General features: G+C 37.6%; 1 protein-coding gene and 12 non-coding genes across 13 annotated transcripts in view; 1 reads left to right on the top strand and 12 right to left on the bottom strand.

The window, feature by feature from the left end:
* Positions 1-17216, top strand: part of LOC136236282 (uncharacterized) — a 32847-nt gene that overhangs the window by 13346 nt on the left and 2285 nt on the right. Inside the window, exons 7-11 of the mRNA XM_066026420.1 lie at positions 15260-15443; positions 15721-16030; positions 16402-16523; positions 16655-16765; positions 16817-16927. Coding sequence (XP_065882492.1) covers positions 15260-15443; positions 15721-16030; positions 16402-16523; positions 16655-16765; positions 16817-16927 — 838 coding nt within the window. The remainder of the gene's footprint in view (positions 1-15259; positions 15444-15720; positions 16031-16401; positions 16524-16654; positions 16766-16816; positions 16928-17216) is intronic.
* On the bottom strand, positions 864-936 carry Trnai-gau (transfer RNA isoleucine (anticodon GAU)). The gene has a single exon. It is a non-coding gene; the product is annotated as a tRNA-Ile (tRNA).
* On the bottom strand, positions 1072-1153 carry Trnas-uga (transfer RNA serine (anticodon UGA)). Its single transcript has one exon. It is a non-coding gene; the product is annotated as a tRNA-Ser (tRNA).
* On the bottom strand, positions 1822-1894 carry Trnai-gau (transfer RNA isoleucine (anticodon GAU)). The gene has a single exon. It is a non-coding gene; the product is annotated as a tRNA-Ile (tRNA).
* On the bottom strand, positions 2746-2818 carry Trnai-gau (transfer RNA isoleucine (anticodon GAU)). Its single transcript has one exon. It is a non-coding gene; the product is annotated as a tRNA-Ile (tRNA).
* Positions 2936-3018, bottom strand: Trnal-uaa (transfer RNA leucine (anticodon UAA)). The gene has a single exon. It is a non-coding gene; the product is annotated as a tRNA-Leu (tRNA).
* On the bottom strand, positions 6904-6985 carry Trnas-uga (transfer RNA serine (anticodon UGA)). Its single transcript has one exon. It is a non-coding gene; the product is annotated as a tRNA-Ser (tRNA).
* Trnai-gau (transfer RNA isoleucine (anticodon GAU)) lies at positions 8930-9002 on the bottom strand. The gene has a single exon. It is a non-coding gene; the product is annotated as a tRNA-Ile (tRNA).
* Positions 10590-10662, bottom strand: Trnai-gau (transfer RNA isoleucine (anticodon GAU)). Its single transcript has one exon. It is a non-coding gene; the product is annotated as a tRNA-Ile (tRNA).
* Trnas-uga (transfer RNA serine (anticodon UGA)) lies at positions 10821-10902 on the bottom strand. The gene has a single exon. It is a non-coding gene; the product is annotated as a tRNA-Ser (tRNA).
* On the bottom strand, positions 13191-13263 carry Trnai-gau (transfer RNA isoleucine (anticodon GAU)). Its single transcript has one exon. It is a non-coding gene; the product is annotated as a tRNA-Ile (tRNA).
* Trnas-uga (transfer RNA serine (anticodon UGA)) lies at positions 13425-13506 on the bottom strand. The gene has a single exon. It is a non-coding gene; the product is annotated as a tRNA-Ser (tRNA).
* Positions 14331-14403, bottom strand: Trnai-gau (transfer RNA isoleucine (anticodon GAU)). The gene has a single exon. It is a non-coding gene; the product is annotated as a tRNA-Ile (tRNA).

Here is a 17216-nt window from a genome sequence, read left to right on the forward strand (position 1 = left end):
CCACGCTAAAAAGTACTGAAACAATCTGGATTGGAGTAGTATGTAATGTCCATTTGCTGTAAAACAATAAGAAGCAAATATCCCTACTGTGTGTTTCAATCTCCGCAGCACAGTAGGGATATTTGCTTCTTCTTGTTTACAATTGGACATTACATACTACTCCAATCCAGATTGTTTCAGTGCTTTTTATCGTGGTACTACGTTGTCCCTACTCTAGTTTAAAATTCCTAATATATACCTTTTATTTTTAAAATACTCTGCATCACACTGTTAATCATTATTGTCAGTACCATTCACCTGAGCCCGCCAAATATAGTATTATCAAAGAGGTGAACATGTGTTCACTCCCAATGGTTTTGTACTGGAACAAGCATGTTTTCATGTTGTAAATATGTTTGCATGCCTGAATTGTCCATGCTAAATGTATGGGATATTTGTAAAACCTTATAACTCACTTGTTCTTGCCCATTTCAAAGAGTTTTTTTGATTAACAGTTCTGGAATTTAAAGGGCTTCACAACACTACTAAATGTCTGGGCACCTGGCCCATGTATGAAGAATTATTAACAAGAAACCAAGGCTCAGGTGCACACAAACAGACAATAGCACCAGTTTCTAGAGCAAATAATTTAATGTCTTTTTGTCTTGTCCAACAAAACTATGTTTTTCTTCCTTGCTGCATTACCTCCAAAAATTCATCTAATCACTACATGACAGTTTTTGGTCATATGTGTATAATGTAGATCAGTAATGGTAGCCAGATATTAACGTGGATCATCTGATGCCATCTGTTATTATGAAAGGCTGGCAGTTTAATAGTTTTTGAAAATTACTTGACAAGAACCAAATAAAAAAAAGTAAAACTGGTCTGTGTGAAGCTTGAACTCATGGCCTTGGCGTTATCAGCACCACGCTCTACCGACTGAGCTAACAGACCTTGTTAGTAAATGTTAGGAAGTTTTACAGTATCTAAGAATTTGAGTGTGTTTCTATGTAGTCTTGCACAATGTGTCTATAGGAAGTAAAATGTGAAGTCAAAAAGTAAAAAAAAAAAGAGAAAAATTAACTAGTACGCAGTGAGCAGGGTTTGAACCTGCGCGGGGAGACCCCATTGGATTTCAAGTCCAACGCCTTAACCACTCGGCCATCACTGCACCTGTGAATATTGTGTTAGTGTACACCATTTGATGTGGCTCTGTTGTCTAGTGACTCTGACTTGACTGTAAGCTACAAGTGTTTTCTAGCTTAGGCGATTAATCAATTAATCTAGATATTTGTCACTAATCCATTTTACATCTTGTCAATTAGCAAAAAATCATTTTGCTGTTGTAGTCAGGTGGAACATGACAATAGTGCAGCTGGAACATAATTTTTATGCCCTGTCCTTCACAGAAAGGATTTAAACTACATCTTATTGGCAATTAAATAAAACAATCATCATGATTGATAGAGGCCTTGTTTGCATCCCTTGATGCAGAGGGATACATTGTATACTTTAGTAAACTAGAAAATGAGATTTAATCAAAAATCATCAGTTTAAAAAGAATTATCTAGATTATCAAACAGGCAATATTGCCCAACACTAGTGCTCCTCATTCTAGACACACTAGTACCACCTCCACATGCTCTTGCTACATGTAATTGAATTGTCTCCAGCCATGACATCATTTTATCAAATGACAACAAAGAAATTTGTATATGTAGTGAAAAGTTTTGTTTTTAAATTGAAGAACGACATAGAAGGTCACACATGAAAGAGTGGCTGACATGTGAGCATAGTGTATTTCTTTAAAATCTCAGACAAAAGAAGAACAATTGTAACTGGTCTGTGTGAGGCTTGAACTCACGACCTTGGCGTTATCAGCACCACGCTCTACCGACTGAGCTAACAGACCTTGTTGATGAATGATGGAAGACTTTACAATATATACAAATTGTTGAAGATGTTATGGTCTTGTACAATGTGTATGTTATATGAAGTTGAAAAGGAAAGAAAGATTACAAAAAGAAAAAAAATATATATTCTAGTACACAGCAAGCTGCATGGGGAGACCCCATTGGATTTCTTGTTAACCACTCAGCCACCACTGTACCTGTTAGTGTACACCATTTGAGGTGGCTCTATTGTCTAGTGACTTTGACTTAATAGGGGAGAAATGTTTTGTGCATTCTGGGCACACTGTAATTTTAAGGTAGCGTGGTGGATCCTTATTAATAAAGTAACTAACATGTTTATTACATAAACATACAATTTCCAAATTTTATGTAGATAAGTTATGTGATGTAAGATGTGTATGAGTGCAAACTCTGAATGTGTGTGTGCATAACAAGGTTTATCCCAGCAAAATAAAGTAGAGCAGTAAAACTGGTAGGAATTTGCTACCAGCTTCAAAGCAATTTTATGCCATTGCTTTAACCACCAACAGTAAAAATATACCTTTTAAAAATACTCTGCATCTCACTGCTAATCACTAGCACCATTTCTAGAGCAAATAATGTAATGTCTTTATAGTCTTGTCCAACAAAACTACATTGTTCAATGTTTTTCTTCCTTCCATTACCTCCAAAATTTCACCCAATCACTACATGACAGTCTTTGGTCATATGTGTAATGTAGATCAGTTATGGTAGCCTGGATATTAACGTGGGTCATCTGATGTCATCTGTTTATTGTGGAAGGCTGGCAGTTTAATAGTTTTTGAAAACTTGAGAGGACCAGAAAACAACAAACAAAAAAAGTAAAACCTGGTCTGTGTGAGGCTTGAACTCACGACCTTGGCGTTATCAGCACCACGCTCTACCAACTGAGCTAACAGACCTTGTTGGTAATTGATGGGAAGCTTTTGCAATATGTAAGAATTTGTAAATGTGTTTCTACCTATGTAGTCTTGTGCTGAGAAATATACAGTTGAAAGTAAATAATAAATCAAAGAATATGCAGTAAGCAGGATTTGGACCTGCGTGGGGAGAACCCATTGGATTTTAAGTCCAATACCTTAACCACTCAGCCATTCACTACACCTGTGAATATTGTGTTAGTGTATACCATTTGATGTGGCTCTGTTGTCTAGTGACTCTGACTTGACTGCTCTAGTAGGGGAGAATTGTTTTGTGACACAATGTATACAGGGTTCTTGAAAATTTACTGTAGGTTGGAAATTCTCACGACTTTTTCATTTATCATACGGTACGATAGTATTGTGTATAGTAAGGACCACAAAGATGTGGGCATGGCCCATGAAAAACATCACCCAAAAACCAGCCTCAATTTTCCCTGATGATGATGAAGCAGTATTGGTTAGCCTTTGAGCAACCTGAAATGCTTCCAACAAGTTGCTATGGAATTTATTAAATGGAATTTTCTATTGACTGACTGACTGATACCTTCAGACAAGCGTAACTCGATAACAGCTAAGGCTACAGGCTTGATTTTTTCACTGTTCAATGTCGCTTCAGCCAGACATGTGCCTTTTGGCATACCGCAGTACATACAATGCATTCTTCATGGACTTACCAGTGTCCTCCTTTGTATCTCATTCATCTTTGCTGACAGCAAAAGGTGTTGATTTGGCAGTAGCACATGATGGCTTTCCTTCATAACAGAAATCGTCCATGTTTTTCATAGTGGCTACTTTGATTTCAGAGGTGCTTTTCAAATAGTTCTTGATTCGTAATGCTGTGTAAGATGACAACGAAGCGTAGTGGATATCTCACTTTTCAGATGATAATTGACAGTTGGGGTGCGTGGTGCCATTTTTTCTTTTGATGCGGTATGTGTGGGTTTACCAGTCATAATAATTTTATTGTACAAAGAAAGTTAACAAGTATAAAAAAAAATTGAAATTTTCAACTAGAGTAGGGACCATAGCACATCAATAAAAAGTACTGAAATAAGCTGGAGTAGTGTACGATATTAAATCACAGTAAACAATAAGAAGTGTTATATCCCTACTGTGCATTTCCATTATGGTATCTTGAGCACAGTAGGGATATAACACTTCTTATTGTTTTACTGTGATTTAATATCGTGCACTACTCCAGTACTTTTTATCGATGTGTTATGGTCCCTACTCTAGTTGAAAATTTCAATTTTTTTTGTATACTTATAACTACGTATATATGATCATGTGAAACTTCGAATGCACCGCTTGTTGTATATTGAGGCATATAGCCCTCAAACCACAACTAAGTATATTACGTATATATACACTCACCTGCAGTTTTGAAGCACGTGACACTAATGTGTGTCATGCCTATTAACAGGTTAATAGCCCACAGCGGGCACCAGCACGATCAATTGCCAAAACTGGCTCAGGCTGATAGCCTTGCCATGCTGGGCAATCAATCACCCTGGCTAGTAGGAATTCAACCACTGGATTCATTTTATAGACATCTAGACTTCAATGTTGGATGGCAGCAGGTAACTTTGCTCCTATGTTTGTTGATATGAACGGAAAATTCCTGGGGATATAAGGAGCAAAGTCCCACAATTGAATGTCACTACCATTTTAATTGAGCTGACCCTAGGCAACCAGCATGTCTGCCATGCCAAACTATGGAGAACTAAGTGTAAGTTGTTTTATTTGTGTGCGTATGGGTTGTTAGTGTGTTGTGTAGTGCAGGTTAATTAAGACACATGGTATATATTACTAGTATTTAAAAAAAAAGTTAATTTAAAAATGAAGTAGGGATTATGCAGTTAAACAAGAGATGAATCATGCATGCTATTACAGCATAGCTCGATGGGAAAGTCCCTACTTTGGCACTGAACAAAATAATTGTTATAGCTAATGTGGACTTTCCCATTGAGCTATGCTGTAGTAGCTTTATTCATCTCTTGTTTCACTACTTTATATTGCATAGATCCCTACTTCATTTTTAAATTAACATACTAGTTTGTTTAGTTTTTTGTTGTAGCAGAGCTAGCTACAGTGTAACTTGTGACTGTTCTATTAGAATATCTTACATGACTGCTGTATAAGAGTGACTGTTGTATTAGAGTATATCTCGAGTCAGCCAAGGAGTGTGCAACTAGCTATACCCATAAGGGCTGGGGTGAGGTCATCTTGTTTACTGGTAAGTAAATAGTTAGATTGTTAAGAGGTACATATGGTCTCTGTACTCTATCACTATTAGTCCGCCTATATAGACCTTTATTTGATGGGCATGGTCGTGAACCTATCACATACAGGACCCAACCGCGAAGTTGCAGATATCTATAGCTAGTATATCTCTTCTGTAGTAGTGCCAGGATTGAAGTGCTTCTGAAATGTGGCTCTGACATGATTCTGTGGCATCTAAATTAGTGCTGAAACGATTATTCGGTTATTTGATTATTTGATTACTCAGTCGGTATGGCACTATTCGATTTGTTAGCACTTTGTACACTGTATTCAGATGGAAAAGCCAGTCTTGAAACTTAAGATTGTGAATGAAGTGATGTATATGAATAGCTTATAGGCTTTACCTTGCTCCCTAACAAAAGGTTTCTGTACTTATTCAATAGAAGTGCAACCTTAAAGAGTAATCAAATATTTGGTTGTTTGTTCACAACTATTTGAATAGTAAGAATTACTATTCGTTTCAGCACTAGTCTAAATATGCTGCTGAAAGAAAGTGTTGATATGGAAAATTAATGCCTCGATATGGATTTGTTGGATAAAGAAGAAGACAAGCAGCCTGATTGAAGATAAAAGAAAAGACAAGGCACAGAGGTCTTATACTCGTCAGAACCCCAAAAGGCACATCCCACTGGTAAGTTTGTTATTGTCGCGTAAAATGGTGGCTGTGTGCTGCTTCGTTTGGCCTTTAGCCTTGTGACTGTGGTCAGGCAGTGAGACTAAAATTCGAGTTTTAGCTATTTTAAAAATTCTATATCCGGCCACCTGTAAATGTTTTATTATATATTATATGAACTAGTACTATTCCGTAAAGGTGATTTTCGTCGTGTAAAATGTCTCTAGGATGATTTTTAATGGTAGAATTTTGGGGTGTGTGAGAAATTTCTAGGTGATCCCTACTTAAACGGTACTACCGTACCGTTTGATATGGACCATGGCTTGCACTGATGTATATACATCCCGACTCCGAAGTCAGAGGAGGTTTACTGTTGATAAACCCTGAGTTTACTGTCAAACCTTCAGAATACATAACTTATTTACATGGCAACCAGCTACGTAGCATCAGAGAATGATTACTCAGACAGGTTTCACTGTTCTGTAATTCTACAATCATGTGCTGCAGTTCTGAAAATGTTATACTACTAAAGGTTTAATAGTGACGTGAGCATTTGTAGGATACTGTTCTAATTAGAGCACTGGTGTGTCACCTTTGGTGTGTCTCACTGTTAATGATATTGATTAGTTCTCACAGCATAATTTATTCCCATAATTAATTTCAGTCTGAGCCTTTATAAAACAAACAGGGAGGTACCACTATACGTTATCAACGACATCAAGGCTATGCTGGCTTTGATGAAAGCGGCTTGCTCTTTTGAAGTTACACCGGTGTACATTTCAGTTGTTTTTCTGAAGAGGAATACACGACAAATAATTCCTTTGATCTGAGGTGTGAGGGTGTCACATACAGGACCACCCAGGTTGTTTCTCGCGAATGCACGTGATTAAACAACTTACTAATTAAAGGGCATGGCAGCCATTTTGCTAGTGGGTCAAGATAGGCGAGTCATGGCTGCCACACCCTTTAATTAATGAGTTTTTTAATCGCACCACTATCACGACTTGACTGCCACGCCCTTTAATCAGTGAGTTTTTTAATCATGCGCGCTCACTGGAAACGATGTTGCGCTTGAGCGATATGTTCCGTATGGTCTTGTAGAATGTGTCTATAGAAATATATTGTGAAGTCAAAAAGTAAAAAAAAATCATAGAGAAATAAAATAGTACGCAGTGAGCAGGATTTGAACTCACATGGGGAGACCCCATTGGATTTCAAGTCCAACGCCTTAACCACTCGGCCATCACTGCACCTGTGAATATTGTGTTAGTGTGCACCATTTGATGTGGCTCTGCTGTCTAGTGACTCTGACTTGACTTGTTAAGTACCTGTGACACATCCAAATCCCCAGGACCTGACTCCTTGCATCCGTATGTACTGAAGGCCACAGCTGCCGAATTATCTCCCATTCTAACTCATATTTTCAAACAATCACTAGAATCTGGTGAAGTCCCATTACAATGGAAGCATGCCTATGTCACCCCAATATTTAAAAAAGGTTCCAAAGCTCACCCAGGCAACTACCGTCCTATCTCACTCACCTCAGTAGTTTGTAAAACAATGGAGCATATCATCGTGAGTCAAATTATGAAGCATTTGGAGGACCACAATATTCTTTCAGACAACCAGTTTGGATTTAGATCAAAACATTCCTGTGAGACTCAACTACTCATTACTGTTAATGACATTGCAAAAGATATTGACAGGAACCTGCAAGTTGATGCTGCTATATTAGACTTTTCTAAAGTGTTCGACCGAGTAGCTCATTCTAGACTTCTCTACAAATTAAATTACTATGGTATAAGAGGAACTGTCTTACAGTGGCTAGAGTCCTTCCTTCATGGTCGTACCCAACAGGTTGTAGTAGAAGGCTCTAGATCTTCTACATGTCAAGTTACATCTGGTGTTCCACAAGGTTCCGTACTTGGTCCTGTGTTGTTCCTAATTTACATTAACGATATTGTAACAAACATCAAGAGTGAAATTAGATTATTTGCTGACGACATTCTACTCTTTAAAACTATAGCTACGCCCAACGATCACAGAATACTGCAAAATGACTTAGATTCCTTAACACAATGGGCTAGCAACTGGCTGATGGAATTTAACATTCCCAAATGCAATATTTTACAATTTACAACCCACCACAGTAAAAGCACTTTTACATATAAAATGTCTAATATTCCATTGAATATTGTATCAGAGCACACCTATCTTGGTATCCGCCTCCATCATACACTATCATGGGAACCTCATGTTAACTATATTTGTGGAAAGGCAAACCGTCTTCTTGGATTTCTGAAAAGGAATTTATATAATGCCCCAATACAAATCAAAGAACACTTATACAAACAATTATTGTTACCTTCTATTGAATACTGCTCAGCTATCTGGGATCCTTATCACCAAACAACAGTTAGCAAATTAGAAATGATCCAACACCGAGCTGCAAGATTTGTTCTTAATAAACCATGGCACAGATCCAGTCAACAACACAGTATTACAGATATGCTTAATTACCTTCAATGGCCAAGTTTAAAAAGTAGGAGAAGAAATGCTAGACTTATATTATTATTCAAGATTGTAAGAAACTTACTGGTGCTACCAAACCATTGTTTACCCCAGCCAACCCCTGTATCATATACTCGTGCCAATAATCCCCTCAAATTTGCACAGCTGCAATCCAGAATTGATTTATATAAGTATTCTTTTCTGCCAAGAACAATTATTGATTGGAATAACTTGAAAATTGACAACATCAACACAATTAACCTTGACACTTTTAAGAACATTATAGATAAGCTAAACAATTTGTGATTTGTAATGCACATTAGCGTGTTGCCCCTGGTGGGCTTTGCTAATTAATAATAAATATGACTGTAGGGAGAAGTGTTTAGTGACACAATGTGTGTTGGAGCCATTCTTTACTGGTACCACCTTCACATGCTCTTGATATATGTAATTGAAAAGGGATATTGTGTCTCTCCAACCATGACATTGTTTTATCAAATGAAAATAAAAATTTGCTGTCAAAAGTTTTTGAGTACTTCTCCCCAGAAATCTTGGGCCACACCACGTTTCATCTATCATTGAATTTCTGTAAAAAAATTTATTCTCCCACACAGAGACTGTAACCAACTATTCTGTTACCGGTAGCCTGGATATTAACGTGGCTGAGGTAAAAAATTGTGAAGAGGTCTGTGTGAGGCTTGAACTCACGACCTTGGCGTTATCAGCACCACGCTCTACCGACTGAGCTAACAGACCTTCTTGACAAATGAAAGAAGACTTTACAATATGTATAGAAGGAATTGGTGAGGATGGTCTTGCACAATGTGACCATAGGAATAAAATATGGAGTTGAAGAGGAAAACATCATGAAGTAAAAATATATTAGTCGTAGTAAGTAGGGTTTAACCTGCGTGGGGACACCCCGTTGGGTTGCAAGTCCAATATACCTTAACCACTTGGCCATCACTGCACCTGTGATTATCGTGTTAGTATCGTAATTACTTTGTGTGAGAGAGAGCTGCATAATTAGTGATGTATCTCTCTCCACATGCGAACTCATCCAATTCTAACATAGAGTTGCCCTGAGGTCTTGGTAGGTCACTTCTCTTCCTTCTGTAATCATCTAACAGCATGCTCAATCCTCCACTCTAGCTTTGTATTATCCTACTAGTTGAGATGTTCTTGTAGACATTTATACAACAACCCAGTTTCCACTGTGGTGCTTGTAACATAGTGAATTGCGTGCCTATGTCGGTGCATGCTTCTTTAAGAATACACGTCAACTTCATCGAGGGAGAGTACAGTACATGTAACAGCATGCTGACTTCAGATACAGCATCAACATTGTTAATTGATTGCTGTAAACCAAATTCACTGGTGAACTATCTTTGTAGTATTGGTTATCCATGGAAATATAGCTGATCAAATTATTGTACAGAATTATCTTGAACGAACATTTCCTGACTGATTGTACTTGTGTTTTGTTCAGCTACACCATATCTCACCTATCATCAAGTCTTTCTACAGAACATATAAATATCATGCACTCACGCTGAACCAGGTCACTGCTTGTACAAAATCATATCTTCATTTGTGTGCATGACAACCTACCTGCTTAGCAACCTCAGAGGAAGATGAGACAGGATTGTTCAGACAGGGTTCACTGTACTGTAATTCTACAATCAGTTGTTTAATCTCTGAAAGTGTTTTGATATTGAAAATTAACGCAGTTGAAAGTCACACATGCCAGGAATGGTTGAGCTGTACTGCTGTTTACTGCAATCAAAGCTGTTACTGTAAACTGGACAGAGTATCATAACCGGTTACTAAGTAGATCAAAACTGTTGGTTATTCAGTTAACTGAATGGATTGAAATTTTCTGCAGCTGAATTTAGCATACTATGTGCACCTAAGGGTGGTTCATCAGATTGTCGTCTATAGAATGGCCAAAGTAATAGATGGCAAGTGATTATATTTATAGCTGAATCCTAATACAAATGTGACATGATTGTTGAAGAGTACTGAAGCCATGCATTTTTGAGTGAAAATTTTTTTGCTAAAAACTGGATACTTGAATAGCTGGTCAGTTAATCAGTTCACCTTGTGTGTACAATCCTACTCTTCACTTATCCTCACTGTAGGTAGATCTGCAGCTGCAGTCAAAGTCACAGGTCAAGGCTGCTAAATTTTCAGTAAATGAGCAGTGAAGGACAATAATACTTATCTGATGTCATCTGTTTCTTTTTTTTTCAGTATGTTGATAATAAAAAGTTGCATGGGCTGACATCTAAGAATATGTGGTTCTTTAAAAGATGACGATTTATCCCAGAAAAAAATCATACCTGGTCTGTGCGAGGCTTGAACTCACGACCTTGGCGTTATCAGCACCATGCTCTACCAACTGAGCTAACAGACCTGGTTGATAAACAATAGGCAGAGTTTACAATATGTATGAGTTGTAGAAGACAATGTGTTTCTATGTGGTCTTGTACAATGTGTCTATAGTAAAATGTGAAGTGAAGAAGGAAAGAAATCATAGAGAAAATAGAAGCAAGAAAAGAAAAAAAAACTGCATACAGTGAGCAGGGTTTGAACCTGTGCAGGGAGACCCCATTGGATTTCAAGTCCAATGCCTTAACCACTCGGCCATCACTGCACCTGTCAATTTTGTGTTAGTGTACATCATTTGATGTAGCTGTACTGTCTTAGACTACTTGACTGCTTTGTTAAAGGAAAACACAATATGCAATGAAACAGGATTAATTTGTACAAAAAGAGCTGCACAATTTGTTACATATCTCTGCTTCAACCTCTCCACTCAAAGGTACATGCGAACTCGACCAATTCTAGTATAGAGTGGCCCTGAGGTCTTGGTAGGTCACTTCTCTTCCTTCTGTAATCATCTAACAGCATGCTCAATCCTCCACTCTAGCTTTGTATTACCCTACCAATTAGGTAGACATGCACAGTTGCGACTGGCATTTGTAACAAAGCACAATATATATTATGCCCTGCTTATGTCTGGTGCACAAGTCAATAAGGATACACATCATCTTCATCGTTGGAGAGTATTTTTTAGACAAAGGATAACACGCTGACTACGGATACAACATCAAGGTGACACGTACATTTTAAATTGATTGCCGCAGGGGTGTCAGAGTAAAAGCGAAAGTGGTAAGGCTCATTTTGGGGGGCATGCCCCCCAGGAAAAATGTTGAACTACACACTTTGAGATAATTATGCAGTTTTGGACTGGCATACTGTGTGAATGGTGCTAGCTATGTAGTTAGCTAGCTACCTGGCAAGTGTTCAAAGATAAAACTGGTCAGTGATCAAAAAGTAACTGTTTAACACTTAAAGCTTACCATTTGAGATTATTAATTAGAGATAAACTGTAATAAATATTTCCAAAGTTGACACAAAGCCAAATATAAACATAATGGTAATTATTTTTAGAGGCACTTAATATGTACGAACTCGACATGAAGCTGTTCTGAGTGAAGAACAGGTTAGATAAGTGTTGTTTCTATCAATTGTTGCCATTACCTAATATGCTAAGTATTGCATGTTCACTACTTTTGTTTCATATTTGCAATTTTTTTTTATTCCAGCCAAAAAGTGGTGAGGCTCTGGCCTCACTGGTCGCACCTACTCTGATGCCCTTGGATTGCTATAAACCAAACTCACTGATGAACTATTTTCATAGTATCAATTGGTTGTCCACAAAAATAAAACACATCAAATTTATTGTACATTATCTGAAATGAACATTTCCTGATTGATGGTACTTCTGTTTTGTTTGGGTACTCTAACGCCATATCTCACCTATCATTGAGATTGTCTATACATATGTAGTGGCCAAAGTAATAGACGCCAAAGTGATTGTACTTATGCTGCTTCCTATATACTACAAGTGTACCATCATTGTTGAAGAATACTGAAGCCTGTTAGAGATGAGTTATGGATGTGAATAAAAACTTGATACTTGGACTTATAAAAAATAACTGGTCAGTTGATCAATTTACCCATCACATTTCTGTCTACAATCTCATCTGTTTTTAAACTACCGTAGATTCCCTAAAATTTCGGCATCTCTAAATATTTGGCACTCCCTGTGCTTTGAACGCAATGTGCTCTAAATTTCGGCAAGCGCAGGAAAGTTTCTAATTATAAGTGCGCTAATTTTTCGGCACTTGGAGCACTAGTTGACGAAGGTCTCTTGAGGATTCCCAATGACCTCACACAATTGATGCTGGATGAAACACCAAGTGTGAAATTGTTCAGGGAACGTACCCAACGATATCATCATGTGACATCACGACTACCGCAAAACGATCTTCGTTTCTGTTCACAGGATAAAATCTCTCCTTGCCCCACATCTCCTTATAACACGATACATCCTCAGATAACGCTTTGTTAGCCATGGAACACTTTATGCAGCATCTGGTAGCAAGATTTATCACGAGATAGTTCAATAATACTATTGATTGTGGTTTCTATTTTTTATTAGCTACTTGTTGAAATCCTTAATATTACGTCTGGGTGATTGTATTCAAAAGTGATGTAGTAATGGCATTGACCATCCCTCCTGAATAATGTAGGCAATCATAGTATATAGCGCTGCGTCCAAGTGAGTGTTGTAGCAGTATTGTCATCAGCTCCGTTCCTGTTAGTCCCTGTAGAAAGAAATCCAGAAAGTAAGCAGTAAATGGATCGTGCAGACCGTATTAGGGATAGATCTCTAAAAATTTGACAATAGCACCGGGCTGGTACATTTTTTTCCTAATTGTTCGGCCAGATACGATCTGAATTACTTTATTTCTGTCAAATTTTTAGGGAATCTACGGTATGTTGATAATTAAAAGTTGCATAAGAGTGGCTGACATCTAAGAATAGTTCTTTAAAAGATGACAATTTAACCCAGAAGAAGAAGGGAAAAAAGGCTGATCTATGTGAGGCTTGAACTCACGACCTTGGAGTTATCAGCACCACACTCTACCAACTGAGCTAACAGACCTTGTTGATAAACAATGGGAAGAGTTTACAATATGTAAGAGTTGAAGATAATATGTTTCTGTGTGTTCTTGTACAATGTGTCCATAGGAAATAAAATGTGAGGTGAAGAAGGAAAGAGATCATGAGAAATTAGAAGCAAAAAGAAAGAAGAAAAAAACTGCACGCAGTGAGCAGGGTTTGAACCTGCGCGGGGAAACCCCATTGGATTTCAAGTCCAACGCCTTAACCACTCGGCCATCACTGCACCTGTCAATTTTGTGTTAATATACACCATTTGATGTGGCTCTGCTGTCTAGTGACTCTAACTGGATTGGTCTATTAAGGAAGAAGTGTCCTATGACAATGACAATGTATCTCTGCCACCTCTCCACTGATACATGTGAGTATAAAGTGGCCCCGTAGGTCTTGGTAGGCCACTTTTCTCTTCCTTCTAACAGTGTGTTCAATCCTCCACTCCAGCTTTGTATTATACTACCAATTAAGATGTTCTTGTAGACATGCACACAACAACCCAGTTTCGAATGTGGTATTTGTATCAAAGCGCAATAATGCCTGCTTATGTATGGTGCACAAGCCTGTAAGGATACACATCATCTTATCTTCACTGTTGGAGAGTATTTTTTAGCCAAAGGACAACATCTGATTTCAGATACAGCATCAAAGTGACACTTTGATTTCTGTAAACCTAATTCGCTGATGAACTATTTTCGTAGTATCGATTGGTTGTTCACAAAAATAAAACACATCAAATTTATTGTAAATAAACATTTCCTGATTGATGGTACTGTTGGTTATCCGGTTAACTGAATGAAATGAAATTTCTGTAATTATAGAACCTACTTAAGTGTAGTTCATCAGATTGTCTACGTATATAGTGGCCAAAGTAATAGACACCAAGTGATTTTATTTATAGCTGAATCCTATTACAAGTGTACCATCATTGTTGAAGAGTACTGAAGCCATGCTTTTTTGATTGAAAGTATGTTGATAATTACGAGTTGCATGAGCTAAGAGTGGTTGACGTTCTTTAAAAGTCGAAGATTTAACTCAGAAGAAAAAAAATACAAGTGGTCTGTGTGAGGCTTGAACTCACGGCCTTGGCGTTATCAGCACCACACTCTACCAACTGAGCTAACAGACCTTCTTGACAAACAGTAGGAAGAGTTTACAATATATAGGAGTTGATATGTTTCTGTCATTTCTGGTGTCCATGACACAATACTTCTTGAATGTTAGAAACAGTATTGGTTTATTACAGCACACAAAGAGTTTTGGTGATACACCTGACATTTTTAGTGATTGTCATGAAATCAAACAAGTTTTGAAAGACAAATGCAACACTGTAATATTTCATAAGCCAACCATTAGAGTAATGTACTAACCCATCTATTCCATCTATATATACTTGCATTGAGGCTCACATGAATACTATGCAGTTACAGTGATAATTTAAGTAGACATTAAGGAACGACTGGTTTACTCTTTTAATACCATACTTGTTTCGCTGCCCATACAAAAGTCTCAATAGTAGCAGTGAAATTTATCCCGTATTTCACTGGTAGCAATGAAAAAGTTGTAATTACAATTTCATTGGTTAGAATTTATGTTAACAATGTAGCGCCAATTAGTGTTGACGCGTGTTTAGTACATAGTGACAAGTTGCGTACATAGCAATGCTAATGCACGGCATGCCGTATGCAGGAGTATGGTATTAACTGGGAATAGCATGGGTATAGCAGTGAAATTTGGGATAAATACCACGAGTGTTGTATTGGAAATTTAAATTTGGGATAAATACCACGAGTGTTGTATTGGAAATTTACCATTTCCAATACAACACTCGTGGTATTTATCCCAAATTTCACTGCTACCCGTGCTATTACTAGTACATATTGTACTGTTGACAAGTGCAACTTATTTTTATTTTATAATTTTCCTTCCTTGCATATGTATATGTATGTATATTGTTGTACCTGCAACTGTATGTCTTCATGTAGCTCTTTTGCTCAGAGGAATAAATTACATGTTGTCTGTGGAAAAAAGCAGCCAATCAGTGGAGTGAGGACAAGATCTGGTGACCTACTTACCCTGGAGCTGGTAGTGGCTAGTTCTGTGGTTCCCATGCCAACACTTGCCAGAGGGAAGAAAATACCAGCTGACCGGCTGTGTAAAATGCTCCATGTATCCTCATTGTATACTCTTGTGTGTACATATTGGTGTATCTATTGTGTGTGTTTGTGTAGTGTAGTGTTTAAATTTGTTATAGTGTACCTGGTGTTAACTGGGTCTGTGGAAGTAAATGCCAAAAGGCTATGTCTTTCATAAGGGATATCCTCTAGCGGGTTACTAGTTCTGAGATTTGCCTGTGCTGACTCACAGCACCTAAGTAACCTACAGGTGTCCCAGTACTGGTTCACTTTTGTTTTTATTTTGATTGTGTGTCCTTAACTGTGTTTAGCTGACTATCTATGGTCCTGGAGGTGTACCATTGTTTCCCTCCTGTTCAGAGAGGGGTGTGATACTATCACAGATTGCTAACTGGGAAGACTATGGCATCACCATATCTAGTCCTTGTCTCACTACAGGAAGTGTTGAGGAAGTGTTTGATAAAACAATAATGCCTAGCTTCAGCTGTGAGCTTGCCAGTACTAATGACACATCACGGTCATCTGTGGAAAGGAATTCTGTCCTTTATGTGTTCTTATTCATTGATGCTGTTGTAGAATCTACCAATGTTATTCCCACTCATCCAACTAGCAATCAATTGTGTATGTATACTATTACAGCTTACAGTGAATATAGTGCAGCATGTAGTGTGATTCTATTGTGGTGGAAAGCTTTTAATAACAATTTGCTTATGACATGAAATTCTACAGGAAATATTAGTTGCATGATTAGCTATACGAAGAGTTAATAATATTGTACTATATGTAATGTTATTTACCATTGAAATATGAAATCCATGGAAAAACATTTGCAGGTGTTTTTTGGTTGGAACTATGATTGTTTTGCATTGATGTGTATTTTAACAAGGAAGGAATCAACACAATGTATTTCCCTTGAATGTCTTCTGTTGCAGGGAGTCTTTTTCATTTTGAGGAATTTTTGTGTGTGTGCACTTGTTATATATTTGCTGCAGGGTTGCTACAGACAGTGAAGGACAATCTTGACGACATACAATTATGTCATCAGAAACAATTCCATTCTGCGCACCATTCATCACTCAACAAACTACTTTGTAACTATAATAGTTTCAGTAAGGTACAGTACTTCATAATTTCACCATATTACTTATGTAAGCTCCGTATAAAGTTAAAATTAGTGATAGCTGAAATGCACTCCCTGTTAGACTGGTTTGAGTGACAGTCCATGTGCATGTGTGTGTTCCACAGATCAATTCAGTACTGGAGGAGGCCATCCCATCAATAGCTGAAGCTGTTACTAGTATTATCAGTCATAGCAACACAGAATCCTTCAAGCAATCTTGTCACAACATAATGGAGGTATACCACGGAGGTGTGACAGTAGCTGTGAGGCTATATTATTTAAACTAGGTGGAGTCTTGTTCAGAAGTGCCAGAGTGGTTGTTTCAACGGTTGTGGAGGATTGCCGGACACAAGTTGGGAGCAAAACATCACGATGGCCATCTAACACGAGCAGCTGATGTAAGACTTTATTGAGAGTATGCTGTAGTCCACTAATTTTTGAATCTTTCACGATGAAAATTTTGAACAAGGTTTATTTTATGTGACTTCTCTATTAAAGTATCAAGTAATGGTACTATTTTTTACTGTATAGAGGGAAGCTTTGGTGAGGGAAAATTTTGGTGAATGTGGCAATTTGCCAAAGTTTAACCCGCCAATTACTCGTTGCATCTCAGATTAGCATCTTTATAGCTAAACATTGATTTTGCCCTAGTTTATTTTACCAAATGCAATTTAGCGTGCTATTTGC

This window comes from Dysidea avara, chromosome 10 (genome assembly GCF_963678975.1).
Source record: "Dysidea avara chromosome 10, odDysAvar1.4, whole genome shotgun sequence".
Lineage (NCBI taxonomy): Eukaryota > Metazoa > Porifera > Demospongiae > Dictyoceratida > Dysideidae > Dysidea > Dysidea avara.